Here is a 27,310-nt window from a genome sequence, read left to right on the forward strand (position 1 = left end):
ATGCGATTGTCCCATACCCTCCAACATTTTACACAGAAAAATCGGTACAAATCCGAAAAGGGGGCGTGGTCGCGTGTAAAGGGAGCGTGACCACGCCCCTTTTCCTATACTTTCAATGGAAGTTTGGAGAGGCAAAAATCGGTACAGACCATGAAAAAAAGGTACTGTACCTATTAAAAAGGTACAGTTGGAGGGTATGTTGTCCCCCTCTGCTGTTAGTGGAAGGGGCAGTGCAGGGGGTACATCTAAATCCGGAACACTTGCCCGCCTTTCAGGGGGGGCAGGAGGGTAAATTTTCGGAAGCCTCCCAGCCATTCCGAGAGGGTAGGTAAGTCTTGCATGGACTATATTTATCAAGTGGCCAAGACAACGCACGCTCTAATAGTTAGCTAAACCTCTGTGATGGCTGGCCACTCCCCTTCTGAAGGCTGGCCACACCCCTAAGCATGGGCCCCTACAACTGCACTCCCCAGTGAGCCCTTCATGTCCCAGTCCGACACAGAGTGCCTCTACTCTACTGTTAGAGCTCATGTTTAAATGCACTAACACAAACTTAGGCGCTTAACCTGCTAATCAGCATGCATTGCCCCAGCAAGTAAAGTTAAACGAAAAAAAAATAAAAAATACATGACATATAACATTAAAAAAATAGTAAACTGAATCACTGATGACTGCAGCAAATAACAGTGCTATTAAATAGAAGCAGTAAGACACTTCTAATGTTTTCCAGACACCAAAATGGCCGAAATTCCTACCACATATGACGTCACCTGGAAGGGACATGGGCTATTCCGTATAAACTACTAGAGACTACAACTGTCGCTAATACCTTGTCTCCCGCACAGGTGTCATTTTGTTGTAGTGAACCGTATGGCACGCTGTATTATGGTCCTCAGTAACATGGCCGCCGTTACCACAAGGGGATGTAGCAGCCACTGCCAGTCCTGTGTACAGCTCTGTCGTTAGCCGGTGTCATTACCAGCCTGACTCCTGTAGATGTCGCTGTGTGACGTCCTAGGCATGAGACCATGCTGTGCAGAAGGTATGTTATGTTTCACTGACTCTGCTGTAATAATGAATAGATGTCATTTATCAGGACTAAAGTAACTCAGACACAAGATGCAGCCATTTATTTTATGCATTGTGTTGATTAAATACATTTTTAAAGTTTTCACTTTTATAAAGGCAGCACTGCAATGAATTAAAGTAAATAAATGTTAAAGTATTTCTTCTATGTTAGGACTTGAATACCAATGCTGTGTTTTGCTCAGCTAATACATTTATTAGTAAATATGGATATTCAGATAAGACTAGACTTAGTACTTGTGCACTTGGATTCTCCAATATTGTAGTAATGGAATTTTGTTAAACTTAAAATGATTTAACATCACAACCCTTTGCATTAAATCTTGTCTTATCTCTAAAATTGCTTTTAGCCGCTAAGAATCTCCATATAGTCGGCCGTGTGTGTTCTGTGATCGGTATGGTCACTTGGTATAAATACTATGCTAGGCTTAATAATATTATATTTGCTTGTTTATTTCTCTTTTAGGACGGCTGCTGTTGAATTACGCCGTGATAAGAGTCACTAGTGGCCGGCGTGACACTTCAGAGAAGCTATGTGGCGTAGGAGGAAACTGGGAAAGCAATCCCGAACAGGATTGGAGGAGCTAAGAACACAACGCAGAGAACGGGAAACAGGTGATACGTCACAGTGTACTCGTTACTGAATGGGCCGCCGCCGTCCTGCTCCCACCAGAGTCCATTTATCTGCCTTAGACATAAGTGACTGTATCTGCCCTGCCTGTGGTAGCTCCGACTGATCTGGTTTCTAAGTTGTGATCAGGACAGTAATCTTAGTGAAGTCACTGTGTTGTAGGGGGTAATTCCAAGCTGATCGCAGCAGGATTTTTGATAACAATTGTGCAAAACCATGTGCAGAAAGAGTTAGATTTGGGTGGGTTATTTTATTTCTGTGCAGGGTAAATACTGGCTGCTTTATTTTTACACTGCACATTAGATTGCAGATTGAACACACCCCACCCAAAGCTAACTCTCTCTGCACATGTTATATCTGTCCCCCCTGCAGTGCACATGGTTTTGCCCAATTGCTAACAAAAATCCTGCTGCGATCAATTTGGGATTACCCCCGTAGAACGTAGGCTTAATTAACTACATAACGACGGTAGATTGCCATATGATGCCACCAAAACCCATATCCATGCGCTATTTATCTGTCACCCCGACTATTGTAACCTCCTCCACTCTGGCCCCATTCTCGCCTTACCGCATTTCCGCGTATCATGAACACTGCTGACCATCTCATTTTCCTGCCCCCTCCTACTGTACATCTCTGACCTTATTTCTGTCCACACTCCCTCCTTCCGCTTTCTCTTTCTGAACTCCACCCTGGTTACCCTCTTTCTCCCACACAGCGACCCTCCTCTGAGACTCCCTCCCTCACTTAATCAGACTAATCTCCCAATCTCACCAATTTTAAACAGTCACCTTTTCCTCATAGTTTACCATTCCTCCTCCAATATTAGCACTGTTCTCACCTCCCCTGTCCTGTGCTTCTCCCCCGTAACCCTCCGACTGGTCACCCGTCCTCTCAGCATGTAAGCTCTCACAGGCAGGACCCTCCTTCCTCATGTCCATCCCCAGCATTATCCAGTGCTTCAAGTGCTCCTTGTCTCTTGCCTCCTAGTGTCTTTCAGTAACTCAGAATCTGTGTGTTTGCCCTTCATTGGGTAAGGGTCTCATTGGGTGCAGGACAGCTGCCCGCACCCCAAGACTCACATCAACTTGTCCGTTTAGATTCAGTGAGTTACCTAACCCTTGCCCGTGTCTGCGTCCTACCCTAGTATGTTAATTATTGCACTGTATCGTTCCTGGTGCCATTAACATGTCCTTTTCTCCGGTACTCATATTTTCTCTGTACGGTGCACTCCAGCTGCTGCAGAACTACCCAACCCAGCATGCCTTAACAGCAAAAGTATGGCAGATTCCCTCTATTATAGACTATAAGCAAGGCGTGTTACACACTGGCATGTCTTATCCTGCTGGCTGCTTCAGCCCTAATGTCATGGAATGCAGTCAGACTCGGCCGAGACTCCTCAGACCAGCCATCCGAGAAAATTCCAGATCCTGGCACGACTACAGACACGTGGAGACTGGAACTCGTACACCTTGTTGGCAGAAAGCTTACACAGCCACAGGTTCCAGTTAGAACCTGTAATGAGAGATGTAAAGTTGGTAGCTGGTGGGGGAAGGCTTTGGACTGGAAAATTATTACTTAGGGCAGTGGTTCCCAAACTGTGTGCCTAGGCACCCTGGGGTGCCTCAGAACACTTGCAGGGGTGCCTTGGATTGATGGTCCAGGACCAAAATTATTTCTGATCAATGTAATAGGCAAAACCAGTGCTGGTGGCTGCCAAACATAAAATATGTGGACAAACAGAAGCAAATCTCGTTCCTCACCACATAATGGTACCTAAAGATGACATATAAACAGGGGTCTATCTACCCATTGGCCAGGATGGCACTCGCCAGGGGCGCCAGCAAAGGAGGGGGCGCCGCCTGGCAGTGACACCCTCGGCCAATGGGAGGAATCACTTAGTAGTGGCATCTCCTGTTCTGGAGGATCGCACAGTATTCGGTGTTCGGCACCGCAATGCACTAGTGAAGAAAGTGAAAATAAACTACAGTTACCAGCAGCCCTTGCTGTCGGGAGCTCCTGCAAGCAAGGGTTGCTGGGAGCTGTAGTTTACTTTCACTTTCTTCAGAAAGTGTAGTGTGGTGCAAAAGTGCGGTGTTCCTGCCTACTGTGCGATCCTCCAGCCCAGGTGATGCCCAGCTCATCACACTAGGTATACATATTACGGATATGTTCTTTGAGAGTAGAGGACTATATACAGGGAGGGGGAGACTGCCTATGTGCGGGGAGGGGAGACTATGGCTATGTGCAGGGAGGGGAGAGACTATGCCTATGTGCAGGGAGGGGGGAGACTATGCCTATGTGCAGGGAGGGGGGAGACTATGCCTATGTGCAGGGAGGGGGGAGACTATGCCTATGTGCAGGGAGGGGGGAGACTATGCCTATGTGCAGGGAGGGGGGAGACCTTGCCTATGTGCAGGGAGGGGGGAGACTATGCCTATGTGCAGGGAGGGGGGAGACTATGCCTATGTGCAGGGAGGGGGGAGACTATGCCTATGTGCAGGGAGGGGGGAGACTATGCCTATGTGCAGGGAGGGGGGAGACTATGCCTATGTGCAGGGAGGGGGGAGACTATGCCTATGTGCAGGGAGGGGGGAGACTATGCCTATGTGCAGGGAGGGGGGAGACTATGCCTATGTGCAGGGAGGGGGGAGACTATGCCTATGTGCAGGGAGGGGGGAGACTATGCCTATGTGCAGGGAGGGGGGAGACTATGCCTATGTGCAGGGAGGGGGGAGACTATGCCTATGTGCAGGGAGGGGGATGGAGACTATGCCTATGTGCAGGGAGGGGGATGGAGACTATGCCTATGTGCAGGGAGGGGGATGGAGACTATGCCTATGTGCAGGGAGGGGGATGGAGACTACGGCTATCATGTGCTGGAAGGGGGATGGGGACTGCTTCTATGTGCTGGGAGGGGGATGGAGACTATGGCTATGTGCTGGAAGGGGAATGGGGACTACTTCTGTGTGTTGGGAACAGAATGGAGACTACGGCCATATGCTGGGAGGGGAATGGGGACTACGTCTATGCTGGAAGGATGTGGGGACTACGGCTGTGTGCTCGGTACAGGAGGTTATCTACAGTACCCATTGGCCAGGATGGCACTTACCAGGTGCACTGGCCGAGGAGGGGGCGCTTCCTGGTGTTGCCACCCTTGGCCAGGGGGTGGAATCACTTAGTAGTGGCAGTGCCAGGGCAGGTGGTTCACACAGCAGCCAGGAGATGGCACCGGTGTTCGGCACTGCAATGCACCACAGTGAAGAAACTCAAAATAAACTACTAGAATACTATCCTTAATATATCGCTACATTACCACTACTAGGTAGTGCGCAGAGATACCTTTTCCTTGCCATTAATAATTGATTATACCCCCATGGCTGCGGGTGGCATCGCCGGGCAGTGCCCCTCCTTGGCCGCGCCAGGCACTGCTGATTTCTCCACAGTGTGACAAGGATTACTACTGTGAAACGTTATTTTAATTGGGAGTACTATTGTATGGTCATGCCCCTTTCCCACAAGATCATGCCCCACATGTGCCTTCCCTATTTCAAATATGGGGGCGCCAGTCTCTTACTTTGCCAGGGGCGCCCGGACCCCTAGATACACCCCTGCTTATAAACACTTAATACTTATTACAAAATTTCTCGCTAATACATTTTTGGCCTAGGGGTGCCATGAATATAATGCTGATACTCTAGGGTGCCATGATTCCAAAAAGTTTGGGAACCACTGACTTAGGGCTTTAGTTATAGAACATTGAAATGTGCTGACAGAGATACTCTTGTGGCATTTTGTAATTTCTGTGTCTGTTTAGCTCTAAGGAAAGCACGAAGGCAGCAGCAGCTCATCAGCAAAAGGCTATTGCGGGACCTGACAGATGATGATGATGATGAGGAGGAGGCGTCTCTGTCAGGAGAGCTGGAGCGATACGTGTTCTCTGAGCAGCAGGTATGCAGGCCTCTCACTCTTTGTCACTTGCCAGTTGCCGTCATACGGTCACCAAAATCAGGTGCTTTCATTCTCCACCGTTACTACTAAAGTGATGAAAGTAAGTGATGCTTGAAAGTTTGTGAACCCTTCAGAATTTTCTATATTTCTGCTAAACTTTGGCCTAAAACTACCTCAGATTGTCACACAAGTCCTACGAGTAGGTAAAGACAAACGAGACCAAAAAAATTAGAAGCGCTCGGTTTTTTATTGCGGAATATCACATATCTCTGAGTGGCAAAAGTATGTGTTTGCTCCCCTTGTGTTGCAACGTGGTTTGTCCTTGCTACAAATCTAAATTGCAGCGTAATAATAAAGCTGTCCGGCATGCAACAGCAGCCAGTATTTACCCTGCATGCAAACCAAGCAAATGTATGTGCACCCCCTTGCATTGTAATATGATTTGTTCCAGGTGCAACTCCCCCCAACTCAGGGCCTAATTCAGATCCGATCGCTGTTGTGCGAAATCGCACAGCGGCCAATTATCGAATGACTGCTTATGCGTATGAACTGCAATGCACACACGCAAGCCAAAACAGCAGCAGAATTGTGCGAAAATTTAGATTGCTAGGCGTTCGCAAGGTGATTGACAAACAGTGGTAGCTGCTCAATCATTCTGAGGATAATTATATCAGGTGCAACGTAAGGTGATTGACAAGAAGCGGGCGTTTGTGAGTGGTAACTAGCCGTTTTCTGGGAGTGTCAGGAAAAACGCAAGCGTTCCCAAGTGTTTTCAGGCCGGGTGTGTGACGTCAGCTCAGTTTCGATCGCACTGTAGGAGTAAAACCTAAGCTACGCACAGACTGGAAAAATCATTCGATGGTGAGTGAGTTGCGAATGGATTTGTAGAGGTCCGCTGTCTGGCAAAATTTTTGCACGGCGTACGCATGCATTTGCACACTTGCACGAGGCGGGTTTTCACTCTGTCTGGGCGGCGGCTATCTGACCGCAGACTTCTGCAAGAATTAGCCCTGGGTGTGTATCATTGAAGAACGTATTTGAATCCGGGGGTGTGGAACAAACATAAGCGTTTAGTAATTATAGTCATTGCAATCGCTGTGATCCTGCCCAGCTATGCTATTATAAACCTTCTCTATGAAGAAAGATTTGATTTCATTTTGTAAATCAATTGGGGAAAGTGCGGCTGATGCTTGTGCTCATATCGGAACGCCATAAATACGACTGCAGTGTGATCCTGATAACATGGTGTAAGAAGCTGGAAGTGTAATTTGAGCCTGTGGCATAAACAGCTGCCACAGATAGACATGTATGAAGGGTGTGCTCACCTGTGTCCACTCCATGAACATCCATATCTTCTGCCTTCTCAGGTTGTACAGCTGATCAGAGATCTCCAGCATGGGTCAGCCACCAAGCTGAAGTCTCTCATTGATCTCCGACATGGTCTCCAGCGGAAGGACGTGCAGCTTATGTTCATCAGGTAAGTTAGCGTTTTATCATCCTTAGGTTCTTTGTCTATTACCCGGAGCAGATGGGATAAAGCAGAAGCAGCGTTCTGTAGCCTGGATAGGAAAACAGAGTTTCCCCGTCCATGAGAGGTGGATCAGTGTCCTATGCAATGCAGCGTTTTCCTGGCTGAAGTCACTTGTCGGAGCTCTCTCCGCTAACCTGTCTGGTTGAATGACGCTTTTATAACACCGGCCTTAATGAGTGCATTCTGGGGCTGATTGTGAGTCGGACGCATCTGTGGCCACCTCTGGGATCGGCTGCAGCAGCCTTCCCGATAGCCTATTTCAATGCGAAGGCCCTGTCTCCGCATGCGCCAAAGTCGCATTGCCCACAGTTTTTACGGTATCCGGTCTTTAGGTCAACATCACTTAGGTCAACGCTCATTAGGTTGACCACTATTGGTCGACATGTGTTAGGTCGACATGGTCACTAGGTCGACATGGCAAAGGTGGACACATGAAAAGGTCGACATTAGTTTTTCACATTTTTATTTATTTATTTTTTTCATTTTTTTTTTTACTTTTTCATACTTTTCGATCCACCTGGACTACGACTGGGAATAGTAACCTGTGCAAAGCGCAGCAGGGCACCCTCGCTCGCCATGCGAGGGGACACGGTGAACTAATTGGGGTTCCCGGTCACTTTACGAAGAAAACGACACCAATTAAAAAAAAAACAAAAAAAACTTGTGTCGACGTAATGTCCACGTCGATCTATTTCAGGTGTCGACCAATAGGGGTCGACCTTACGAATGTCGACCTAGTTACTGTCGACCCAACGATCCACACACGTTTTTACGTTCACGGCCTTCATTGTAGTTCGTATTGGCATGTGCATCCATCCCAGTGCTTGGTTCAAAAGATCCATCTGAAACGGGCATCCCAGCTGCATCCAGACAACGGGCATGGATGTTGGGCCACACGTCTATTACATTCCCACAAAAAGAAGCAGTTCCCTTGCATCTGAATAGTTGCTTCCTAATTGCTGCCCAGAAACAGATTTCACATAAGGCTCGGTCTGCTCGAGATGCAGCTCGGGTGGAAGTGTTTGCTACTGCGGACGCATCGTGCAGCACTCATGCAGAACCTGTCTTCATATTTTGCTGCAAAAAATTGAGAGATGTATCTGTTTTTGCAGCACTTAAACCCTAGTTGCAGTACAGTATATCAGTATGTACAGAATACAGTATATTTTACTTCATATATTTACAGAGCAATTCAATTGTCTCCTACCTAAGCTCTGTACTAAATCATGGATAAAATATCCAATGACTTTGATACATTATTTCCCATCTTTGGCCCACAAGAGGATTTAGTACAGCTGGTGACGTGTGAAAGGTTTTTATTTATGTATGTATTACATCACCTGACAAGTTGGACAGCATTACACAGAATCTAGCATTGAAAATAATTAAGAGCATAAGTTCAATGAAAGGCCTGCCAAAGAGATGATCTCACCATGAAATACACAGATCTCCTGCGTATAGCCATTGCTGAGCATTCCAGCAGTGCAACACCAGATCATATCAGCTGTGCCCACCACTAAGATACCATTAGTGCCCTATACACATACCAGCAGTGTACCACCAGATCATATCAGCTGTGCCCACCACTAAGATACCATTAGTGCCCTATACACATACCAGCAGTGTACCACCAGATCATATCAGCTGTGCCCACCACTAATATACCATTAGTGCCCTATACACATACCAGCAGTACAACACCAGATCATATCAGCTGTGCCCACCACTAATATACCATTAGTGCCCCATACACATACCAGCAGTGCAACACCAGATCATATCAGCTGTGCCCACCACTAATATACCATTAGTGCCCTATACACATACCAGCAGTGTACCACCAGATCATATCAGCTGTGCCCACCACTAATATACCATTAGCGCCCCATACACATACCAGCAGTGTACCACCAGATCATATCAGCTGTGCCCACCACTAATATACCATTAGTGCCCTATACACATACCAGCAGTGCAACACTAGATCATATCAGCTGTGCCCACCACTAATATACCATTAGTGCCCCATACACATACCAGCAGTGCAGCACCAGATCATATCAGCTGTGCCCACCACTAATATACCATTAGTGCCCCATACACATACCAGCAGTGCAACACCAGATCATATCAGCTGTGCCCACCACTAATATACCATTAGCGCCCTATACACATACCAGCAGTGTACCACCAGATCATATCAGCTGTGCCCACCACTAATATACCATTAGTGCCCTATACACATACCAGCAGTACAACACCAGATCATATCAGCTGTGCCCACCACTAATATACCATTAGCGCCCCATACACATACCAGCAGTGTACCACCAGATCATATCAGCTGTGCCCACCACTAATATACCATTAGTGCCCTATACACATACCAGCAGTGTACCACCAGATCATATCAGCTGTGCCCACCACTAATATACCATTAGTGCCCCATACACATACCAGCAGTGCAACACCAGATCATATCAGCTGTGCCCACCACTAATATACCATTAGCGCCCCATACACATACCAGCAGTGTACCACCAGCTCATATCAGCTGTGCCCACCACTAATATACCATTAGTGCCCCATACACATACCAGCAGTGCAACACCAGATCATATCAGCTGTGCCCACCACTAATATACCATTATAGTGCCCTATACACATACCAGCAGTGTACCACCAGATCATATCAGCTGTGCCCACCACTAAGATACCATTAGTGCCCTATACACATACCAGCAGTGCAACACCAGATCATATCAGCTGTGCCCACCACTAATATACCATTAATGCCCCATACACATACCAGCAGTGTACCACCAGATCATATCAGCTGTGCCCACCACTAATATACCATTAGTGCCCCATACACATACCAGCAGTGCAACACCAGATCATATCAGCTGTGCCCACCACTAATATACCATTAGTGCCCCATACACATACCAGCAGTGCAACACCAGATCATATCAGCTGTGCCCACCACTAATATACCATTAGTGCCCTATACACATACCAGCAGTGTACCACCAGATCATATCAGCTGTGCCCACCACTAATATACCATTAGTGCCCTATACACATACCAGCAGTACAACACCAGATCATATCAGCTGTGCCCACCACTAATATACCATTAGTGCCCTATACACATACCAGCAGTGTACCACCAGATCATATCAGCTGTGCCCACCACTAATATACCATTATAGTGCCCTATACACATACCAGCAGTGACTCACAAATGAAAACCTGCCGTGCAACATACAGTATATCTGTGTTGTTTTGGTACATTGGCCCTCATTCGCTCGCAAGCTGCTTTTAGCAGTATTGCACACGCTAAGCCGTCGCCTACTGGGAGTGAATCTTAGCTTAGCAGAATTGCGAACGAAAGATTTGCAATATTGCGAAAAGATTTTTCTTTGCAGTTTCTGAGTAGCTTCAGACTTACTCTTCCAGTGCGATCAGTTCAGTGCTTGTCGTTCCTGGTTTGACGTCACAAACACACCCAGCGTTCGCCCAGACACTCCCCCATTTCTTCAGCCACTCCCGCGTTTTTTCCAGAAACGGCAGCGTTTTTTCACACACTCCCATAAAATGGGCAGTTTCCGCCCAGAAACACCCACTTCCTGTCAATCACACTCCGATCACCAGAACGAAGAAAAAACCTCGTAATGCCGTGAGTAAAATACCAAACTTCTTAGCAAATTTACTTGGCGCAGTCGCACTGCGAACATTGCGCATGCGCAATTAGCGGAAAATCGCTGCGATGCGAAAAAAATTACCGAGTGAACAACTCGGAATGAGGGCCATTATACCAAGAATGCCCCCACATAATAGGCAGGCAGTGGCCATACCACCACACATTAAAGCTACAAAACAGAACATCCTGTTTATTATACAAGAATCCTTTTTGCCACAGATGTTTTCTTTGTAGAGGTCCTCTTTAATTTCTGCTTCATGGCAGGCTGACCATTCATTACACCCATCTGTGACTGTTGCAGTATTTGGGGAAAATTCCTCAACTGAAGCAATCATAGTCAACACAAATGTTTATATACTCAAAATCCTGATACAGTGGAGAGTGTGGTGAAATCTTCTGTGGTCATGTCTCTTCTGCAATCTTGGAACTTCCACTGCAGGCAGCGGGTTGCAGACAGTCTAAGCTAAACCTAAGACTTTCTGCCTGTACCTACTATGAGGCTGATGAGGATTGTAGTTGCGGGCAGCCGCAAAAGCCCGATTTACTACCTTATGTTAATGCGAGATTCCGTTCAACTAAATGAAACTGATTACACTCCCATGAGTGCTCTGTAACCATTGTACGTTTCCATTTAAAATGTCCTCGTACATGTATTTCCATTGCAGGACAGAAGGCAGCGTGCGGGTCCTGATTGGACTCTTCACTTGTCAGTTGGCCAATGTACAGATGGAGGCTGCTAGGTGCCTGCATGAACTCTCTCACTCCGATGATCCATCGGTTGCTAAGGCATGCCTGCCTGCTACCTCGTACCTTCTAACGTATTTATCAGGGAGTAGTGCAGACTTCACGGTAAGAACCTTTGTATTGTATTAGTTACTATACTACTATTTTGGACCCTTCCTCCGCCGGGTCGCCAGCTGTTGTGCCTCCTCTACCTTTCCCATCTTTCTCTCATCTCTTGTCTAATCTTTGTCTCCCCATACTGAATTTTCTCATATCTGGGGTGCAAATACCACCCTATAAGTGACCTTCTCTGGAGTATGGAAGGGTGTGGTATACTATAGAACACAGGTTCTCAAACTCTGTCCTCAGGACCCCACACGGTTCATGTTTTGCAGGTCACCTGTAGATTTTTTAAATGTGACAGTTGGTGATACACAGCGCACCTGCTGGGTGACATGGAAAACGTGAACCGTGTGGGGTCCTGAGGACCGAGTTTGAGAACCACTGCTATAGAAGATCTACACTGTCTAGATAGACAGTCAATAGGTTGATACCATATGCTCGGCATGCATTAAGTCGACAGGTACAAAAGGTTGATGGATGATAGGGTCAAAAGGTCGACACGACAGTGGTCTACTCTACATGTTTTTTTTTTTGTTTTTTTTTTGGGCCACACCTTGTATATTTCATGTTCTGTGACCACAATCAGTAGAAATATATACCCTTGCCATGCTTAGGTGACTCGCAGATCTTGCCACAAATTACTATTCCCAATCGTAGTCCCACGTGATTAGTAAATCAAGCAAATGTTGGGAAAACAGGTGGAAAAAAAACAAAAAAATAACATGCGTCGAACATTGTCATGTTGAACTTTTGTACCTGTCGACATATTGCACGTCGACTATATAGTGTCAACCCACTGACTGTAAAACTAGACAGTGTAGATCTATCATCCGGATACCGTATGTTATGGATCAACACACACCTGGAACAGCCCCATGTTAGATCTAATTGCTCATTGCTGTTACTGCAGAATTTTATGAAGAACAGACTTGATAAATAGACCTCTAAGTCACACACAGGAGTAACATAATAATTATACTATAACAATTAACATATAATGTACTTACAGGACTTTAAACCTCTGAGAATTGTAGATACTGATATTATAAGTAAAATACCGTATTTGCCGGCGTATAAGATGACTTTTTCCCCCTGAAAAACATGCCTCCAAGCGGGGGGTCGTCTTATACGCCGGGGGTCGTCTTATACGCCGGGCGGGAAGTCGTCTTATACACCCGGTGCGGGAAGTCGCGAAACAGGGGCGTGGCCTAGCATAAGGGGGCGTGGCCTCACAGGCGGGCCCCCGTTTTCAGCAATCCAGGGGGTTAAGAAGATGATGTTGGCTGCCCCCCCCACTTCCCCCGTGAAGTCCCTCTATCTCACCTGTGTGAGTGTACGGTGAGTGTACGGCGCTGCCGACGGGTGAAGCTGTGTGAAGTCCGGCTCCTACACAGGGACAGGAGCCAGGTGCTGCACGTATTGTTACAGTGCAGCACCCGGCTCATGTCACTGAGCAGGAGCCGACATTCAGCAGTGACAGGCGGTTAGGCAGGGAGGACAGCGGACAGCGGCAGCACTGACATGTCTCTTACAGTATAAGAGATTTGGAGTATCAAGGTATGCATAAGAAGGTGGGGGGGGGGCAGCAGCTTAGGCAGGGGGGACAGCGGCAGCACTGCAGGGAAGCTGCAGGTGAGGGGGGCTTACAACTTTATGTGGTGGATTAATACTGGTACTACAGGTATCCATAATATGGATTCAAGGGCGGACCAGACAGCTGCTAGTGACAGGGAGACGGCAGGGGTAGTCTTATATGGCGAGTACATAACAAACTCTATGTTTTGAGTGGAAATGTTGGGGGGTCGTCTTATACGCCCAGTCGTCTTATACGCCGGCAAATACGGTAATTGATACCTTGCAGCTCCTAATCTGGTCTATTTCTATATCTGGTGGGCTAAGGACATACAGGGACTAACCAGGAGAACGCAATTTAATATAACTTTCTAGACAAGCACTAGTATTCCCAGTCCCTGGGAACGCCTAGCCTTGGTACACGTAAATAAATGAAATATAATTGTAATACCGTAGAATGGTCCGTTGCGGTGCCGGGACAGGGGTGTGTAGTAGACTGTCAGAGCAACTAGCTAATAAACAGTGATTGGTTGTGGTGAGAGCTGAGGGGATAACTGCTCTGCTGTCAGTCCAGGAGGAGGAGAAGGCTTCTCCAACCTCCCATCCCGTGGCCCCTTTCCACTCTTCATCTCCGCCTTCTGCCAGTGAAGGGTGAGTGCCAGGAGATGTAGCCGCCATTAATGTATCCTGCATCTGACCCTGGATACAGCGCAGAGGCAACACACTGGTCCCAATTTCCTGGCGGGCCATAATTTGCCCATCCCTTGGTTTGAGGAAGTCCCTGAATTTGGAAGCTTAGCCTTTGTCCCTGCTGCACTCTCACCCCGCCAGGTTGTCAGAGAGGGACCGCAGAGCCCTGTCACCCTGCAGCGTATGAGGGAAGGAGGAGGTACCTGTCCCTAGCTGCCTGAGGTGGTGGGAGGAGACTATGCTGCTGCCCGTCCACTACAGACTTCCTGCAGGATAAGGCAGAAGCCTGCTGCAAGCTGACCCCGCCAGGCAGATAAGTGCGACGGAGCCCCAAATGCTAAAAGTGTTTCAGCCCAGGGGTCAGATGCCACCCTGCCCTTGCCGCCACTGCCTGGGGAGGAGCTCATATACAGTGCCTTGCTAAAGTATTCACCCCCCATGGCTTTTTACCTATTTTGTTACATTACAACCTGTAATTTATTTATTTTTTTAATCTGAATTTTATGTGATGGATCTGCACAAAATAATCGAAGTTGGTGAAGTGAAATGAGAAAAATGTATATAAAAAAAGAATTTTTATAAATAAAAATGTGAAAATTGGCGTGTGCATATGTATTCACCCCTTTTGCTATGAAGCCCCTCAAAAGTTCTGGTGCAACTAATTACCTTCAGAAGTCACATAATTAGTGAAATGAAGTCCACCTGTGTGCAATCTAAGTGTCACATGATCTGTCAGTATAAACACACCTTTTCTGAAAGGCCCCAGAGGCTGCAACACCACTAAGCAAGAGGCATCACACCATGAAGACCAAGGAGCTCTCCATACAAGTCAGGGATAAAGTTGTTGAGAAGTACAAGTCAGGGTTGGGTTATAAAAAAATATGCAAATCTTTGATGATCCCCCGGAGCACCATCAAATCCATCATCTTCAAATGGAAAGAACGTGGTACCACAACAAACCTGCCAAGAGAGGGCCGGCCACCAAAACTCAGACTGGGCATGGAGGGCATTAATCAGAGAGGCAGCACAGAGACCAAAGGTAACCCTGAAGGATCTGTTCCACAGCAGAGACTGGTGTATCTGCGCATGTGACCACAATAAGCCGTACACTCCATAGAGCTGGGCTTTATGGAAGAGTGGCCAGAAAAAAGCCATTACTTAGTGTTAAAAATAAGAAGGTACGTTTTGAGTTTACCAAAAGGCATGTGGATAACTCCCCAAATGTATGGAGGAAGGTTCTGGTCAGATGAGACTAAAATTTAACTTTTCGGCCACCAAGGAAAATGCTATGTCTGGTGCAAACCCAACACATCCCATCACCCCAAGAACACCATCCCCACAGTGAAACATGGCGGTGGCAGCATCATGCTGTGGGGATGTTTTTCAGCACCAGGGACTGGAAATCTGTCTCAAGTTGAGGGAAAGATGGATGGTGCTAAATACAGGGATATTCTTGAGCAAAACCTGTTTCAGTCTGCCTGTGATTTGAGACTGGGACGGAGGTTCACCTTCCAGTAGGACAATGACCCGAAGCATACTGCTAAAGCATTCGAGTGGTTTAAGGGGAAACATTTAAATGTGTTGGAATGGCCTAGTCAAAGCCCAGATCTCAATCCAATTGAGAATTTGTGGTCAGACATGAAGATTGCTGTTCACAAGTGGAAACCATCCAACATGAAGGAGCTGGAGCAGTTTTGCCTTGAGGAATGGGTAAAAATCCCACTGGCAAGCTCATAGAGACTTCTCTAAAGTGACTTGCAGCTGTAATTGCCGCAAAAGGTGGCTCTACAAAGTACTGACTTTAGGGGGGTGAATAGTTATGCACGCTGAAGTTATTTTGTCCTATTTGTTGTTTGCTTCACAATAAAAAAAAAAAAAAACATCTTCAAAGTTGTAGGCATGTTCTGTGAATGAAATGATGCAAACCTTCAAACAATCCATTTTAATTCCAGGTTGTGAGGCAACAAAACATGAAAAATGCGAAGGGGGGTGAATACTTTAGCAAGGCACTGTAATCACTGGAGAGGGCAGTGTAACTCAGCACAGGCTTACCTTCTCCTCCAGTGGGGATGGGGGTTGTGTCCGGGCAGCCAGTGAGAGCTGGAGAGAGGGGGTTTGGTCTCCTATTTGCTCTCTACTTGACTTGCACTAGACATGTGTCTGGGCAGCCAGTGAGAGCAGGAGAGAGGGGGTGGGGTCTCCTGCCAGCTCTCTACTTGACTTGCACTAGACATGTGTCTGGGCAGCCAGTGAGAGCAGGAGAGAGGGGGTGGGGTCTCCTGCCAGCTCTCTACTTGACTTGCACCCACATTCCCCTTAACTGCTATAAACACCTGTGAAATTATACAAGAGTATGACGGTTCCTGACTGTACGTTTTACAGTAGAGTTAGGTAATGTCTACATATGCAACTTATTATATTACATACAATAGTCATGTGTTCTTGAGCTGAGAATCTGCTGAAGGCTGGGAAGGAAAGCGTTAATGTACGGGATGGAATGCATTGTGATTAAAACTTAATTTGCCGTTTACTGGGAAATAGGTTCTGCTGGAGTTTTGCTGATTAGGGAAAATTTAGTAAGTGATGATTTAATTCCTTGAGGGGTTGTGGAGTTGAAGCCAGCAGTATATTAATGTAGAATGCACAGCGTGTGCCTTTTCACATAAATAGACAGAAATGTGATCGATAACGTACTGCATTGCAGCACTAGACAACGCTGTAGGTGGCTCTGCTAGACTGGCGGAGCGTGTTGCACGTTATTTGTTATGCAGACATAAAAGTGCAGCTCGGATGCCATCGCTGATACCGGGAAGGGCATGGCTTGGCAGGCTGAGATGGTGTTGTCTAGAGGGGTGAAATATTTAGCAGGGGCATGAAGAAGCCAGATTTTATTTGTGGCATTTGCAAATTTTACATGGGTTCCAAGAGAAGGTGGATTTCTGTGGGGGCTTCCTGTTTTTCCTACCCACAATAGGACTTTAATTGTACAGGTACCTATAGTCTGGAACAATTCTATAGGTTACTTGGGATGATTTTTGCTCCTTGCAGAAAATCAGGATACCTCTGACAGTAGCTTTGCTCTGTAAATAATGGAACCCTTGCCTTGTTATTTAACCATTTATAGATGTTAGAGGCAAGACGTTGGCTGCTAAATTGGAGGACCCTCCTCTTCAATATAACTTACAGCCCTAATCCTCCCCAGTTTTTCATTTCATAGTGCCCCAGTTAGGAGGTGGCTTTGGATTTTTCTTTGTTAATCCTTTATCTGTTTATGTAGTTTATAACATTTTGGTACCTACAAGAAGGACTGGTTCTGCTGTCATCTGGAATGTCACAGGAAATGATGATCACCCTCTTAGTACATCTACTCTGTCTGTAGGATCCATCTCTTTCACAGCTGTTTTAAGCCTCAGTCTTCAGTTCTGTGGATGTCCCTGCTAATTATTTCCCTGCACTGCAAACAGGGAGAATGTGGGTGCCAGGAGGCTGAGGAGTCCTGGTAACCACACAGAGGAGCTGTGAAGAATGCAATAAAGACTTACCCAAGGTGTCTCTTCCTGCTCCTCTCTGTCTTCTCACTAGTCTCTTTGTGCTTGTAGCTCGCTAGTCTTCAGGGTAATAAAAGTTTAATCCTGAGCCATGTGCTGTAACTTGTCTGAGCCACAGGAGTCCAAGCCTGCAGCAAGGGGTTGAATACCTTAGTATTTCTTAATTATGTTTGCTTCTAAGTTTTAGGCTAAACTGCTGTCTGGACAGTTAGGCTCACTTTGCCCCAATTTTGGAAGATGAACTTGCCAGAGAGCAGTACTCCTTATCTGTGGCAGACCTTTGGTGCCATCTATTTCTCATGTCCCAGCTAATCCTGGGACTGCATGGGCAAGTCACAATACGTTGCAATTTAACCAGGTCTTTGGCTTAGTCTTTTGTGGATCTATCCATGGTAACAAGTGGCCTTTATTTTCCATGGCATAACCCATAGCCTGTGGAGCACTGTACTGCATTATACATCTTCTGGGTGTTGTATTATTGGATGAGATTCTGCTTAAGAGGCTCTCCACTGCCGTGGCTCTTCGGCACTGACCTGGTACTGGTGCCCAAGTGGGAGAAAAATTATTTAAAAAAGGTTCCTCCCCGGAGAAGCAAGTGAAGATGGAATTTCTCATGTTATCCTATTGATGTGAGCAGTCTCATTCATAAAATCTGTGAATATCAAAGACACTATATCCTGAAATGGGAGGATCAGAGTCACTTCTTGTGAGTCGCTTGCCAGGGAGCCCGTTGTCCATATTGGGCTCTCCACTTGGGCACATCCTCACTGTGGGTATTGTGATCAAGGTCAAGGTAGCCTGTCTACATTGCAGAAGGCCATGGTTTTCCCTTGTCTGGATGACATCTTGATGTAGGTAGACCTAATCCTGGAGACTGGTATCTTCAGCTGGCCTTCCTACTTTGTTGAGCATCATGGCTGGACCATAAATTGGTTGTCTCCTAGGATGGTTGCTTGTCTTTGATAGTAGATGTAGCCATTACATATGACACTGAAAGGCCTTTTGATCCCAAACTGGGTGATTTCTACTATCCATGACAGCCTACACTACCTGCAGACGACATGATCCTTACAAGCAACCGTTCTAGCCATAAACATATTGCATTTTTAGGTGTTGCTTCTTTTGGAACATGCACTCAATACAGAATTATATTGTCACAGTGTAGGTGTTTCTGAACCATCAAGAGGAACAACAAATTATGAGTCTGCAAAGGTTCATGCTGACACTGACCAACTAGTTGAAGTAAATAAGTGTCTTAGCGCACACCTAGCATGAATGTGTGAATTTAAACCTTGTGTTTGCAAAAAATATCCACAATGAGACAAAATCATAAAATGTCAATTTATTTGTATTGGATAAAAATAAATGAGAAATAATAATTAATGATAAATAGAGATATATATATATATATATATAATAGGGTTCTAAAAAGCTTTATAGATCTTAAAGTGAATGTTAATCCATATAGTTTATACTACTAAAAACTCTTTTGCCCCCTAGTACCGGTACACATGACTGACATACAACATACAAACAAACATGTATATGGATTTCCAGTGGGCACACTATTTTAGCGTTTTACCCCACTGGTGTGTTAACAGTCTCTATCCAGAAAAAAGGATAAGGATTTGCTGTTATCCTTAATGAGCATTCCTAGTACTGGCTGTTTGTAAAGAGTCTCTGTGTGCCACTGATAGTCAGGATTAATATGGTTAGTGCTGTCAATAGTCCCAATGCTTATTGCAGAGACTGCTGATTAATTGTCCTTTGACAATTAATCAGCAGTCTCTGGGCAAAAGAGTTTTTAGTAGTATAAGCTATATGGATTAACATTCACTTTAAGATCTATAAAGCTTTTTAGAACCCTATTATATATATCTCTATTTATCATTAATTATTATTTCTCATTTATTTTTATCCAATACAAATAAATTGACATTTTATGATTTTGTCTCATTGTGGATATTTTTTGCAAACACAAGGTTTAAATTCACACATTCATGCTAGGTGTGCGCTAAGACACTTATTTATTTCATCTATCACGCCACAAGTGGGATCTGGTAGTATTCCCACATAGTGTCACGAGCAGCAACCAGCTAGAAGGGGGCTGTGTATAAGAATAGCGCAGTTTTTCATTCTTTTTTCTTTAACTGACCAACTAGTGGCTTCCTCATGCCTTCTCCAAGTTGTATGAGGTTTGTAATGCTGTGTCTTCAAGGCTACATTTGCCAGAAAGTCCTTCAAGCAGCTGTCTCTCATTAGGAATCTTCCCAATTGTTGTGGGTGGCTTAGAGACATCCCTCCATCTGTATTTGCCTAAAGCTCAAGTAAAAACAGGGTTTTCCCTACTTATTAAATTCTGTTCTGGTGCTTGGACACAAACCATCCTTCCCAAGAATGATCTATCCTGGTTTGCTCTGTCATTGCTTGCTTTGTTACTCATAAGCTGAGAAAGAGTTGGGCTGCAGGGAATTATGGAGGAGCAAAGGGATGCATCCAGTGACCAGAATTAAGTAAATCACTGTATCCCCTTCCAAGCATTGGAGTAATGGATCTAACAGTATGTACAAAATCCCTATCTTCCAAGATAATATTAGCACCTGTGCAACACTACAGTGAAACAATAACACAGGTCTGCAGTGAAAAAGCCTTTTTAACAAATTTGTGTAATTCAGTACTTATAGCTTTTTGGCTTTTGGACACGAAAATGACTCCCGATTTTGCATATCACAGCACGTTTTTCTGCACAACGTGTATTTATGAATAAGTCATTTTTTATATGCGTTAAAGTAATAAATGTATTCTGCCTACATTTATTATAAAACATTGTCCTAAATGAATTCAGTCGGTAGTATAGAATGATGCAATTCAGTTCTCATCATAGAACTTCCCCCCCGCCAGTGCCAAATTAATGTCCACATGTGCCTGGAGCGGAAATTTACAAAGGGCCTAAACCCCACACTGTCTAAAGGAACAACACACACAAACACACACACACACACACACACACACACACACACAGTAAGCTGGCGAAGGTGGAACCAAAAACTACAGATGCAACACCACATATACACACACAATATACACTACAAACATAGACAGTGTACACACACACACACACACACACACCAATATACACACACTTACAGTACACCCACCCACCACCACATATACACACACAGTACACACACAGTACATATACATATACACAGTACATATACAGTACACACCACTCATACAGTACAGTATACACACTAATTGATGCTACTCATTAAGTAGCCATCATAGAACTTTTGCCGTGGACTTCGTTCAAACAAGTGATTTCAAAGTTTTTAGGCAATGTCAAGGATCCAAATTACAAAGAAATTGTCAGGGAAATGCTTAATAGTTACAGAAACCTTGGCTGCAATATGAGTTTATTAGTACGTTTCTGGAATCCCATATTGAGCATTTCCCGAATAATCTGGGAGACTACAGTGAAGAACAGGGTGAACGGTTCCACCAAGACGTTAAAGATGTAGAACGAAGATACCAGGGTCGTTGGGAGGTCAGCATGATGGCTGACTACTCCTGGATGACAGAGACGACACAAAAAAAAAACCGTATAAGCGAAACGTGACAAAACGAAGTTTGAAGACAAAAAAAAAACAATACTTATGTTTTTTTTCTATTATTGTTTGATTTTATTATGTAATTAAGACAAAAACACAGTGATATCATCTACACTTCTTCGTATTTCACAATAAATATGTCAAGAACAATTAAACTTCTTGTTTTTTCTTAAAAATGTATTTACCCCCCCTATAGGTAAATGTGATGTGATATTTTTTTTATATACTATTTCTTGATGTACACAGGAGTATAATTTTAAGAATATAAAGGTATTATTAAAAATGCTTTCAATACCTTAAATTTTGCAGACGTGTAATTATAGCCTAGTTGTTAAAAAACATAAATATAAATAAATGTGTATTCAACACAGGACAGCAAAGTCATTTTATTAACCGGGAAGCGATGTGCGTCAAATAGACTGAAGTACATCCACAAGATCATATTTCTTGAAGGGAGAAGTCTGCATACTGCAGAACTAGCCCTGTTCCTCAGAATAAGTAGACCCATTAAAGCATGATACGGCTTGGACCACTCTCTGTTAAGTGGATGAGTCAGGTGCACACAGTGTAGGCAGCCATTTTGAATCAGTGCTGAACCTATCAATTCACAAGAAGCTAGTGACATCACTAAGGTCAGTCTGATTTAACACATGTATAATACTAACTATCCTCTCTTCCCTCTCACGGCAGGAATTATGCCTGTATACTTTAGGTAACCTTATTGTGGAAAGTGAGACAGCTAGGAGCCAGCTGCTTCTGCAAGGCCTGTTTCCTGCCTTTGCTCTGTGCACCCAGGTAACATATACTAGGTTACAATGCTTCACAGCCTGTTGTTGCTCGGTATTCTCTTTAATCCATGTCATAAAACACATGGGGTCTTTTATACACTACCAAGCATAAATTATGTTTCTCTTGCACCACAGTCCCCACATGTGACCGTACTAGAGGCCACCGGATACGCACTTTCTCAGTTACTGCAGGCAAAAGAAGCCGCTGAAAAAATTGTTCCGTAAGTCACCACACTTAGTATGTAATAATGTGCATCATATCTGTGTGTGTATATATAACCAACAGCATCAGTCACAGAAAGACTACTGAACGCAGCCTATCACCATCTCACTGACAGCGGCTCATCCCCGCCTCACTGACAGCAGCGCATCCCCGCCTCACTGACAGCGGCTCATCCCCGCCTCACTGACAGCAGCGCATCCCCGCCTCACTGACAGCAGCGCATCCCCGCCTCACTGACAGCGGCGCATCCCCGCCTCACTGACAGCGGCGCATCCCCGCCTCACTGACAGCGGCGCATCCCCGCCTCACTGACAGCGGCGCATCCCCGCCTCACCCTGTTTTGTCACAACACGGTCCTTTTTATAAGACTGATATATCACTCTTGGTTGCAATCGCATTCTGATATACGCACAGTTTGGGTGGTTGAGCGCACTTGGCCTTCAGACTCCAGCGTCTCACACACCACGACGCGCTCATATCAACTGAATAATTTTAATTGCTCACCTTCTATATCTGTTTTATATACATGTGCCTTTTCTAGATTATGTATTGGATTGTATCAATGTTATTGACACATAAATAGGTTTTTCTGCTTTAGTATTTATAACTCTTTTTTTACAGTATACTATTCATGCTGTGATATCTTTTGTTTTCTTTTGCATTTGCGGATCAGCGCTTCACTAATTACATTACTAATTGTGTGTGGGGTGGTTTCTTACCTCTGTTATTCATAGTAATTATAACCTGCGTACTGTGTGTGTTTGTACTATGCAATGCTGGACTCTGTGGATGGATTGGTCACTGTCCCGCAACCTGACATAATTCAGCTACTTATGAACTCACCTTTTACACAACTATTTTTTATTTCTTAATTCTAAGATGAAAAGAGACCGTTTGACTTAAACATCACCTTCCGGTCCTGGGATTTACTCCACAGGACGGTATCTAATGACTGTAGTTTCTGCTGTGCTGCCAGGGGATACTGGGGGTCATGCTGTTTATCGCAGCCGAGCGAATGGGTCTCTACTGCGCCGGCGCCATAGTGCGCTAGGTGCATGCCAGACGGCCAAAGGCCGTGGCAGGGCTGTGATCGCCTCTGCCTGATTGACAGGCAGAGGCGGTCGCTGGGCGGGAGGGGGCGAAACGGCGGCGTTTGGCCGCCGTTGCGTAGGCGCAGTCCGGCCAACACAGGCGTGGCTGGACCGAACGGGGGGCGGGCCGCAGCAGCTGCGTGACGTCACACGCAGCCGCTGCGAGCCGGGGAGCGATGAGTAGCTCCCGGCCAGCACGCTAAAGCTGCGCTGGTCAGGAGCTACTCTTGAAGTGCAAAGGCATCGCCGCTGTGCGATGCCTTTGCACTTCTGTGGGGGGGGGACATTTAGGAAAACTAGAACAAAGGTAAAAGCTGGTACCTACAGCATCAATAGAATGCTTTGTTTCATTCACTAAAGAGCGCTTAAAGAATGAGTCAAAGTCTGATTGGTTGCTATATACAGATGGAGCCCTCCTCATCTATCCCTTTAATAGGATTAATTGAGTCAGGGCAGTCGGACTTAATCCCCTGCTGTAATTACTTAATCCCCTGATGTATTGTTCTCTCTGTATTGTATTGCAACTGAGAACAGTAGATGAAAGGTTTATGCTAATTAGCCTTGGTGCACCTAGGCGCAACAGAGAAGCCTAGATGTGCAAGGCTCCATCTGCACACTCCATTGTCATCGATACTATTCTGATTTTTCTATATACAGTAAGTGGACGACATTGGGTATACAGCTACTCAAGCTTGTTCTCCAGATCAGGAACACTTCATTTTATCTTTATTGGTGTCACATTGTACAAATAACACAGTTTGTTTCAGCATTGGGATATGTGTGAGCACAGTTCACCAGTCCTTTTAGTGTTGTATTATTGCCTGTTGTTATATGGCTGTCATCCTCTACTTCCTGCAGAATCGTTCTAGGTACTGGACTTATACAGGACATACTTAGACTACTACTATCCGATTCGGAGGATGGGTTTGGAATGATGATTGAATTTGCTTGGTGTCTCCATTATATTGTTAGCAGGTAACTACAACCCTTTATAACACTCTAAACCAGCCAGATATGGAAAAGTGCATTTCTGGATCACGTTCTAGTAAATGGATGTAGGAGGTATTGCAAAATTTTGCTAGTATGCATAAAATGAGTATTATATAGGAGCTCTAGCCTAATCATCAAAGTACGTTATTGGGGCCTAATTCAGTAAGGATTGCTGCAAATGCAGGTGGTGGTGCATAACCCCTCCTCCCTGCATTAATGCGATCGCATCTGTGATGTATATCGCTGCCATCGGTCACAATGTCCCTCTGCGACGGCAGGTTAAGCAAGCCTGAGCTTACACAGGCTTGCCGTCGTAGGTGGCCTTGCGAGGCCAAGGAAACTACGACGCGCCCCCCATTTTCCCGAACGTCGGCCGCCCACTCCCCTCCCTCTGAACGCCTCTGACTGTCAATCAGGCGTTCGCATTCCTGCGAAGAGATTAGTCTGCGCAGGACCTGACCATTGGGGGAAATGCAGTAAGGATCGCATAAGCGATCACCTTTGTTTACAGCTTACAACTTGAACTTCCGGGCAACTGGAACCCCCTCCCCCTTGCATTTTTCTGTGGAGCTTAGTTCCTCCCATCCAGCTTTCCAATCTATGGAGGGTGGACAGGAGCTGGTCCCAGCTATTTAAACTATAGCTGAGCAGTTAATGTGCAGTAAGCGTTACCTTGACAACATGGGCCTGAACTTAGTGTGGTTCCGCCAGTCAGTGTTTATGTAAATGGTGTACTTTCTTGTATCACTTTAGTGTGTTGGGGACAACCATTCATTTAATTAGCAGCAATTAAAGCTGTCATCCTAACTAAATTCCACTCTGATCAGTATTTCTGAAATGGCCACAGGATTTTGTTATTGCAGCTCCTGTGTTTGCTTTTCAGCAAGGTGAATAACTTGCAGCTGATCTCACAAGGCGTCGCGTCCAAACTGACACACCTACTTATAAAGCAAGCAGAACTCGTCACGAAGTCAGCTTTTCCAGGCATTGAGCTGGTGAGTTAATGAAGCATTGCACTCTAAGTTTGGTGTTTGACTGAAACAATTCACTAATAGTTTTGTGATTGACACTGTGATGGTCCCTTTGCTAACTTCAGATGGTCCCAACGTCAAGACTGAAAGCGGCGCTACCATCTAGTAGCTTGGTGATTCCTCTTTCAGGGTCTGCTCTGTGTGGCAGGTTTTCCCGGGGTGGGTGTCTACTTGTGCTCACAACCCCTGATTGCAAATTGGGGCTGGGTGATGCTCCTGAAGGTTGATGTAAGCGAAAAGGGCATTTAGGAGTTTGCAGCTACTGATTGGTCCCCCACACACACACCTCCACTGCCGCCATTTTACAATGGTCATTGCAGTAGAATTACTGGTTCGGTATTGCTAGCAGTGATGCTCCCCTGGATAAAATTGTGTGGAGCACCACTAGGGTTCTTCCTATGGAAATCACCATGTTAGTACAATGTATCCTAGAAGTGCAGCTTTATGCTTGGCTTGTTTGGGCACTTTTCATGATTTTATGCACTGTGTGTCACAGCTATTGTCATTTTATAAGAAAACCAACGCACATCACTCAATGCTGAGGTAGGCAAACATCAGAGAGTTTCCTTGCGCACTTCTAGAAATCTGCAATATCAGTGATCGCATGATGGCGGCAAATAGGTCAGAGCTCCAGCAACTCGCTGCCGTCACGTAGAATTGAATTGTGCCCCAGTCTGTCTTGCCTGTATAACTGTCACCTCAGTTCTCTCCTCCCCTCTTGGATCCTACTCGCCTCTCGTGCCCTCTCAGACTCTCTGCAGCCCCCGCTGCCTTGCAGTCATGGGTGCCAAGCTTTATTATTTAAATAAATGTGTTGATTGTATGTACGAGTTTGGCGTTAGTGTACCAGGCACCCATAAGTACAAGGCAGTGGGAACCTGAAGTGAGAGGGATTATCTAGTGGACAGGCTGGGAAAACTGCACAGGTGGGAGAAAACAGATAGGGGGGTGCTTCTCCCCCTGTCCCCCCCAACTTACTAAATAGTACTTGCAACAATACTTGAAAACTATATGGTAATAGATATTCAAAGATATTTGTTGCATATTTGCAAATACATGGTAAGCTGTCGAGCACCTTCACGGCTTCTCTGATTACCGGCAGTCCCTACACTGCATGATAACAGTACCCACTTAGTGCCATGTAATTGTCTATTGTAAGGCCTCATGATAAAGGCACATACAGAAATACACCCAAATTGAGGGCTAGCTTACCTAGGAGCCACCACTGGGATCTCCAAGTAGCACTACAGGAACCAGCATGCCTTCCAAATGCTGATCCCATACAATGGCTCTCACAACTGCAAACAGTGTTTGCAAATGAGGAAAAGCAGGATCTGTACGTCTCTCTGATGGGGATAGTTGTTAAAGTACTTTTAAAACTAAAGTTGTGTTTTCTTTGATACCAGGATTATGGGTTTTCATTTAAACTCTCGGTTTTTGTTTTGTGTTTTGCTATAACTTTTTTTAATACTATCTACATGTTCCCCTATTTAAAAAAAAATATTCCCTGGAAAATATTTTTCTCTCCTCATGAAGCTGATTTGCCCGGTAGTGCGATGTGTGGGGAACCTGCTAGCTGAAGTCAACACAGGAGACAAAAAGGTCCAGATCCAAGATGGCCGCCTGCTCGTGGCCTTGTGCGTTTTCATGCAGCATTTTCACAGAGAACATCCGTTCATGGTGCGCGAGTGTCTGTGGGCTCTTAATAACCTGACAGGTAAAAGCAACAAGGATTCTATGTAAAATCAACTGGAACAATATTATAATGTATATGCAATGACAGGATGGACGCTGGGAGGTAAATTTATAGTAATTTCAGGGGTTTTGAAACCCCTGCGCATCGCCGGGATATTGAAGCACAAAACCACTGTATTTACTATTGAGCTGCTCTGATGTCCATGTGCATCTGTGTTACACCAGGTTAGTGGGGAGTTTTATAATGAGATTTTGACCAAACCGATGTAAAACTGACTCTATCTGGCCAATTAGTACAGGAATAATTTGCACTTACAGTG

The 27,310-nt window shown here is 45.3% G+C and overlaps 1 protein-coding gene across 3 annotated transcripts in view; it reads left to right on the forward strand.

Annotated features, from left to right (window-relative positions):
* Nucleotides 1-896: 896 nt before the first annotated feature.
* TMCO6 (transmembrane and coiled-coil domains 6) overlaps nucleotides 897-27,310 on the forward strand; it is a 50,444-nt gene continuing 24,030 nt past the window's right edge. Inside the window, exons 1-10 of one of the 3 annotated variants that reach the window (XM_063928774.1) lie at nucleotides 897-1,042; nucleotides 1,553-1,701; nucleotides 5,535-5,668; nucleotides 7,036-7,145; nucleotides 11,571-11,754; nucleotides 21,863-21,967; nucleotides 22,096-22,181; nucleotides 24,133-24,249; nucleotides 25,148-25,259; nucleotides 26,832-27,012. In XM_063928774.1, the coding sequence (XP_063784844.1) occupies nucleotides 1,620-1,701; nucleotides 5,535-5,668; nucleotides 7,036-7,145; nucleotides 11,571-11,754; nucleotides 21,863-21,967; nucleotides 22,096-22,181; nucleotides 24,133-24,249; nucleotides 25,148-25,259; nucleotides 26,832-27,012 (1,111 nt within the window). In that variant the 5' untranslated portion in view covers nucleotides 897-1,042; nucleotides 1,553-1,619. The other 2 variants (XM_063928776.1, XM_063928775.1) reach the window with 2 other exon arrangements.

This window comes from Pseudophryne corroboree, chromosome 6, assembly GCF_028390025.1.
Source record: "Pseudophryne corroboree isolate aPseCor3 chromosome 6, aPseCor3.hap2, whole genome shotgun sequence".
Taxonomy (NCBI): Eukaryota; Metazoa; Chordata; class Amphibia; order Anura; family Myobatrachidae; genus Pseudophryne; species Pseudophryne corroboree.